Source organism: Chlorocebus sabaeus, chromosome 9 (assembly GCF_047675955.1).
Source record: "Chlorocebus sabaeus isolate Y175 chromosome 9, mChlSab1.0.hap1, whole genome shotgun sequence".
NCBI lineage: Eukaryota > Metazoa > Chordata > Mammalia > Primates > Cercopithecidae > Chlorocebus > Chlorocebus sabaeus.
In genome coordinates, this window is record NC_132912.1 from 102,949,331 (window position 1) to 102,957,160 (window position 7,830).

General features: G+C 42.9%; 1 protein-coding gene across 2 annotated transcripts in view; it reads right to left on the minus strand.

Moving 5' to 3' along the window:
• CHUK (component of inhibitor of nuclear factor kappa B kinase complex) overlaps nucleotides 1-7,063 on the minus strand; it is a 43,981-nt gene extending 36,918 nt beyond the window's left edge. The window contains exons 1-3 of one of the 2 annotated variants that reach the window (XM_007963832.3): nucleotides 6,882-7,063; nucleotides 3,066-3,160; nucleotides 62-176 (exon numbers count right to left, since the gene is read on the minus strand). In XM_007963832.3, the coding sequence (XP_007962023.1) occupies nucleotides 62-176; nucleotides 3,066-3,160; nucleotides 6,882-6,986 (315 nt within the window). In that variant the 5' untranslated portion in view covers nucleotides 6,987-7,063. The remainder of the gene's footprint in view (nucleotides 1-61; nucleotides 177-3,065; nucleotides 3,161-6,881) is intronic. The other variant, XM_007963830.3, reaches the window with a different exon arrangement.
• Nucleotides 7,064-7,830: the final 767 nt, after the last annotated feature.

Sequence of the window (7,830 nt, forward strand, 5' to 3'; positions counted from 1 at the left end):
TGATTCAAATAATGCTAAAGTTTGTGATTTACTATCTCTCATCTCAAAACATCCACACTACCTTTCGGAGATCTCCTCCAGAACAGTATTCCATTGCTAGAAGAGGCACATCATGAATCAAAATATTCAATTCTTCAGGAACATCACAGGCCTTTACAACGTTGGCATGGTTCAACCTAATAAGAAAGAAAAACATTACAATAAAAAATTTATTTCCAATAAAAAGGGACTGGATTTGAAATGCTACTTAATTGCGGGTGGACGAACAGAGGGGGAAAGATCGGTATTATTTATAATACTCTAATTTCTGATTTGTATAATTAAAAATTAGAATTTTTTAAAAGAAAACATACATAAAAATACCATCACTATTACTACTATTACATTTCTAAGTGCCAAGCAGTAAGCATTTTAAACATATTAACTCAATTACTTGTCACAATAATCCTAATATAGGTAGATTTATTAATACTTTCACCACACAGGAGAAAATTAAAGCACAAATTGGCTAAGTAACACAGTCAGTAGGTAGTCAAGTAAGGATTCAAATCTGGCGTTTTAGGCTGGATGCAGTTGCAACTGTAATCCCAACAATTCGGGAGGCTGAGGTGGGAGGATTGCTTGAGGTCAGGAGTTTGAGATCAGCATGGGTAACACTGAGACCTCATCTCTACAAAAAATTAAAAATTAGCCAGGTGTGGTGGCACATGCCTATAGTCCCAGCTACTCCAGAGGCTGAGATGGGAGGACTACTTGAGCCCAGGAGTTCAAGTCAAGCCTGGGTAACACAGCAAGACCACATCTCTTTAAGAAAAAAAAAAGAAAAAGAATTTCCATGTACATGCAGGGTCTGATAATTTATATTGTTAAGCTTTCCTGGTGATTCTGCCACATAACCAAGTTTGAGAAGCAAAATGAAATTAAGCACAGATATATTAGAGTCAGAAAGTATTTATTTCAAATCCACACTTTACCAGCTATGTGACTCTATATGCTTCAACTTCCTCACTTACAAAACAATACCTAAATATAAGATTGCTGTGATAAACTGGAAGAATGATTTATAAAGCACTTAGCACACTACCTGTGGAAGTTTTAAAATATATCTACTTCTCTTTTTAAAAGCTTAACTCTCCTCCCCTTGAATGTAGGCTGTACTTAGTGACTCACCATAACAAACAGAATGTGGTGGAAAAGGATGGAGTCTTACTTCTGAGGAAAGATCATAAAAGATATGTCGGTTTTCATCTTGCTCGATCATTCGCTGTCTCTCTCTCTCAGATCACTCACTCTTTCTGGGGAAAAGATCTTTCTGGGGAAGCTAGCTTCCATGTCATGAAGACATTCAAGCTTCCCCATGAAGAGGCCCACGCGGTGAAGAACTGATGCTTCTGGCCAACAGTCATATAAGTGAGCATGGAAGCAGATACTCCAGTGCCAGTTAAGCCTTTGGATTACTGAAGCTCCAGTCAGTATCTTGAGATGTCTCAGGAAAGACTCTAAGCTAGAATCACCCAGCTAAGCCACTCCTAAATTCCTAAGTCACAGAAACTATAAGATACTAAATGTTTGCTATTTTAAGCCACAAAATGTTGGGGTTATTTATTTATTTATTTATTTTTGAGACAGTCGCCCAGGCTGGGGTACAGTGGCATGATCTCAGTTCACTGCAACCTCCGCCTCCCAGGTTCAAGCAATTCTCCTGCCTTAGCCTCCCAAGTAGCTGGGATTACATACGCCCGCTACCACGCCCGGCTAATTTTTGTATTTTTAGTACAGATGGAGTTTTGCCATGTTGACCAGGCTGGTCTCAAACTCCTGACCTCAGGTGATCCACCCACCTTGGCCTCCCAAAGTGCTGGGATTATAGGTGGGAGCCACCATACCCTAACTGACTTTTGTTAACTGAAATGAAACACTTTTTTGATGGTGGTAAAATACATATAGCATAAAATTTACCACCTTAACCATTTTTAAGTGTATGGTTTAGTAGCATCAGATGCTTTCCTTTTTTTTCAGACAGGGTCTTGCTCTTGTCACACAGGCTGGAGTACAGTGGTGTGATCTCAGCTCACTGTAGCCTCGACCTCCTGGGCTCAAGCAATCTTCCCACCTCAGCCTCCCGAGTAACTGGGACTATAGGCATGTACCACCACACCCGGCTAATTTTTGTATTTTTTGTAGAGATGGGGTTTTGCCAGGTTGCCTAGGTGGGTCTCGAACTCCTGAGCTCAAGCAATCCACTCGCCTCAGCCTCCCAAAGTGTTGGAATTACAGTGTGAGCCAACGTGCCCAGCCTGGCATCAAATACTTCCACATTGTTTTGCTACTATCACTATACTGCACAAAACTGTTGAATTCTGCAAAGGCGAAACTCCGCACCTATTAAAAATTATTCTCTATTTGCTGGTCCCTTCACTGTCTGGCAAACACCATTCTACTTTCTTCCACTGTGAGTTTGACTAGACTAGGTACCACATATAAGGAATAACACAGTATTTGTCTTTTTGTGACTGGCTTATTTCATTTAGCATAATCTCCACAAGATTCATCCATGCTGTGGCATGTGTCAGTTTCCTTCCTTTTTAAGGCTGCATGATATTCCATTTCATGAGTATACCACATTTTGTTTATACATGTCTCTGTTGGTAGATACTGGGTTGCTTTTACCTTTAGGCTATTGTGAAAAATAATGCTATGAATATGAGTGTACAAATTACTCTTGAAGTCCCTGCTTTCAATTCATTTTTGTATATACCCAGAAATGGAACTACTGGATCATATGGTAATTCTATTTTTAACTTTTTAGGAATCACCATACTGTTTTCCATAACAGCTGCACAATTTTACATTCCTACCAACAGTGTGTAAGTGTCCTAGCTGATTTTAACTAAACCTTCTTAATCCTAATGTGATGTTATTTGAAACATAATATATTTAATGAGAGAAAAAAATACATGTTCCCAAAAAGATCCTGAGAAGAGTGGATTCCTGGTCTCTTTCCCGATGATGACATCGGGTTGGGCTGTAGAACCAGGGGAATATAAGTCAAGGAGTACACTTACTTCTTCATAATCTGGATTTCATGGCACCATCGTTCTCTGTTTTTGGTACTTAGCTCTAGGCGACAAGACTTAATTGCTATTTTGAGATCAAGTTCCTGCCAAAATAGAAAATCAGCAGAAAAAAAAAAAATTAGGTTCTTGTGCAGATTTATTTGCTACCAAAGAAATAACCTAAAACAAAACTTTTTAGCTTTACTAATTAAATATATTTATCCACAGCTCTCTTGAAGCAACGCTTTTTTAAAAAGATAAACCATGAGACTATTACACCAATGCTTTAAAACTGACCTTGGAACACACAACAGCACACAAGGGAAAAGTGACTGAAACTGATTTTATAACAGGTCTCTTTGGAACTCTCTCTCATGTGTAATGTCAGAAAAAAAAAAGATCCTGTCTCCGCAGCAAATCCCATTCAGAGCTTAATCAAGACAACTAACATGGGCCCCAGGTCCCAGCATAATTAGAATGAAGAAGGTAATTCAGGGCTTCCTGGACTCCAAACAGCAAGAGAAAGTTTTAATATAACCAAGCCTAAAGCAAAAAACTCCAATCTTAATGTATGCATTTCAAATGACATGAAGGAAAAAAATCCTACCAATGAGTGTACTTCTGTTTCCATATCTACACAAGGAACCTAACATCTCTGGCCTGTGACTAGTAATTTAGCCAATTCTGACTGAAATTAAACCCATTCTGATGCACATTACAGGAAATAGCCAGATCCCATCATATTCTGGCAACACTAATAATGCAGCTCAGAAACAGCAGCCAGGGCAAAACAGGCTACACTATGTTTCTGATATCACAAAGAGAGTTCAAAAGAATTTCCAACATATGTAATCTCTGACACAAACCAGAGTTGTAATAAAGGCTGTGTATGAATAAAGAGAGAAGAGCCCAGGGGCCAGGACAGAAAAAATATATTATAGGTGGGGAAGGAAAACACAGCTTGGATAGGGTAGTGTGAATTGGGGGCTGAGAGGAAAAAAGAGGCTAGAGATAAGATGATACTTGGTGCATAGAGAAGAAGGAAAATAGGATAGACTACAAACTAGCCTACCCACAGGTCTCACTCCCTTCAGTCTTCCTTTTGTTATGAGCAGGTGGCCAGTTTTATCTATGTCCCATGCAGACCTTTACCACCATGGAGATGAGAATCAGGCACAGCTATAGCACTGAGTCCTAAATGCTCATGTTGATGGAACAGTAAGTTATCTATTTCAAAAATCCCACTTTGTAAGATCCTTCAACTCCTTAATTTATATTTCATCCACTCTGTGAAATTCTATCTTTTCGCAAAGAATGTTCTATGGGCAGTTTATAGATGTACAACAACAACAAAGTTATGTGCTTAAAAAGCTGGAATATTCTGGGGATAGGGTGACGGCTGTACAACAACGTCAATATACTTAATGCTACCTAACTGTACACTTAAAAATAAAGTGATTGCCGGGCGCAGTGGCTCACGCCTGTAATCCCAGCACTTTGGGAGGCTGAGGCGGGTGGATCACGAGGTCAGGAGATCGAGACCATCCTGGCTAACACAGTGAAACCCCATCTCTACTAAAAATGCAAAAAATTAGCCGGGCGCGGTGGTGGGCACCTGTAGTCCCAGCTACTTGGGAGGCTGAGGCAGGAGAATCGCATGAACCCTGGAGGCGGAGCTTGCAGTGAGCCGAGATCGTGCCACTGCACTCCAGCCTGGGCGACAGAGCGAGACTCCGTCTCAAAAAAAAAAAAAAAATAATAATAATAATAATAAAGTGATAAATGTTGTGTTATGTATACTTTACCATAATAAAACAAAAAGTGATGAATTCATCCATCCCCACCCAGGGACCAAAAAAAGAAGTCACAAAAGCTGCCAGCATGCATCCTTTTTCCTTATGATCAGTCTATAGGCAGGCTTAGGTAACACAGGCAACATGCCACTGGAAGCACTTGGCTCCCACTTTTTTTTTAGTGTGTTATATTCCCTCTGATGGTGAGAATTATTAAATTTACTACTTATCCTGCTATCATAGGATTTAATGCCTTAGTCCTTCACCTTCCATTCTCTTTCTCCAAGATTTTCTCCCACGCCCTATCTAGAAACCTGGTTCACAAAACTTCCTCAGTTCTATCAGTTTCAGTTGTCATTCTAATTACCCTAAACATGCCTATTTCTCCAAGGTAGACACCCATCTCCCCTTTTTCCCACCCCAAATTATGAGCTTTCTCACTACACCCATGTTCCTTTAGATAACAAATTATTACTTTTCCTCTTGAATTCATTTCTCTATTCACAATCCAAGCCCAGGCATTTTAGTAAAATCTTAACTGTTCATCTTGTCCCACATGTTGTTCCACTCAAATTTATCCTTCACAAAACCATTTTCCTAGAACAACACTTTCAATCTTGACATTTCCTTGTTTAAGGCCAATTAATGAGGAGCATTATGATCAGAGCAGCAATAACAAAGTAGCAGCAGGTGCTAACAGCTGAGGGCTTTCATGGGTCAGGTACTGTGTTTAGCTTTACATACATTATTATTTTATTTAACTCTCAAACCCATGATGCATGCAAGTATTATACTATACCTATTTTATAGGGAACAAAACAAAGCCTGTATTACAGGAAGTGTTAGTCCAGGGTCTATTTACCTAAAATGTCCTTTAGGAAAGCATGAACCTCTCAAATGGCAATGCATGGTTGCGTGGATGTGCATCTGTGCATTTTTCTGGGGAAACGGTTCACAGCTTTTATTGATTATCATTTTTTATAACAAAAAATACATGTCCCAGGCCTGACGCAGTGGCTCACGCCTATAATCCCTGCACTTTGGGAGGCTGAGACAGGTGGATCACCTGAGGTCAGGAGTTCGAGACCAGCCTGGCCAACATGGTGAAACCCTGTCTCTACTAAAAATACAAAAAAATTAGCCCAGCGTGGTGGCGGGCGCCTGTAATCCCAGCTACTCAGGAGGCTGAGGCAGGAGAATCGCTTGAACCCAGGAGGACGCTACAGTGAGCCGAGATCACGCCACTACATTCCAGCCTGGGCAACAGAGTGAGACTCCGTCTCGAAAACAAAAACAAACAAACACACAAACATGACCCAAATATTATTTTTTTAACTGCTGCTACAATGGTTAAACATTCTCTATTAAATCAAAGTAAAATTCTTGAGTCTGATGTTAACTGTCCTCCACCGACTGGAGCGCCCCCCATCTCCAATCTATCAATATCGCCTTCCGTTTGAAGCCATGATCTGCACCAACTTACCCTCATACTGTCCCGACCTGGAATACATCCCCAATTCCAAAGCCCATCCATGCTTCCAAAAGTTTAACTCTGGACCCATCATGAAGCCTTCCTTGTCTACTGCAGTCCCCACTGATATCACACGGCCTCCAAGCAAGCGCGCGCACACACGGACCCATACACACGGACGCACACATTCCAACAGGCAGTCTCCTTCAACCCTCTTCTCACACATTCGTGCTCACACATACACACTGTGACATGCATCTGCCTCACACACCCTGACACTCTACATTCACAGAGACACACGCGCACTGTCACACTCACTAAACACCTGGTCACAGCCTGACAGTCATACCCAAGTTCCCCGCAACAGCTCTATCTACGCCCAGTACCTCAGACACAACTTTGGACACACAGGCAGAGTATCTTTCTCTCTCATACACACACACAAGCCTACTGGCCCACAAATACTGCCCAAGGTCCCACTAACCATCTATCCCACACTGTCAGCCCTGTGTTCCACAGACGCTCAAACCCACCGCCGCTCCCTCTCGCGCCCCGCCTCACCCGATGCTGGTACAGACAGACGTTCCCGAAGCCGCCGGTGCCCAACCGCTCCCGCATCTCCCAGGGCCCGCCCGCACCCGGCCGCAGCCCCGGGGGCCGCTCCATGGGGCGGGAGGGCAAGCAGCCTCAGGCTCCGCCGTTGTTCCAAGGCCGGTTCCGGGCCGCAGATGCTCGCGCGTCTTCCTTCTCGCGAGAATGAATGCGTCACTTCCGGTAACCGCTGCGAGACCGGCCCTTCCCTAAGTTTTCCCAGGGCGCCGCCGGTGCCCTGCCGGCTAAGGGGTGGGGAAACGAACAGGTACTCGGTCCGCTCTTTAAGTCCCCTAGGTATTTTCCGGGAGGGCTGAACGGAACCACAATGTTTTTCTAGTCTTGGAAAACATAAGATCTCTCCAAACCTCACATTCCCATCAAATCCATTTTTCAAAGCAGTCCAGTCTCTCCCGTATTAAATATATTTTTTTAATTAAGATGGGGTCTTGCTCCGTTGCCCAGGCTGGAGTGCAGTGGCATGATCATGGCTCACTGCTGCCTCGACCTCCCGGAACTGAGCGATCTTCCCAGCTCCCGAGTAGTTGGGATTGCAGGCGCGCACCACCTCGCTTGGGTTTTTTGTTTTATGTAGAGACATGGTCTTGCTACGTTGCCCAGGCTGGTCCCGAACTCCTGGCCTCAAGCAGTCCTCCCACCTCGGCAACCCAAAGTTCTGGGATTATAGATGTGAGCCACCACGCCCTGCAATTAGTCTTTTCTAAACTTCACATTGTCTCCACTCGTCTACACTTCACCTTTCTTCAGATCCCTGCCATCTATCCTCCAACTCCACCACCCGCTGATCCGGCACGCTAAAGACCACCAATGATTTAAAGGCTGCGGAATTGGAAAAATACTACGCCAGCAGGCCCACTAATGAATTAGCCTTATTGTTCACTGACTTCCCAATACACCT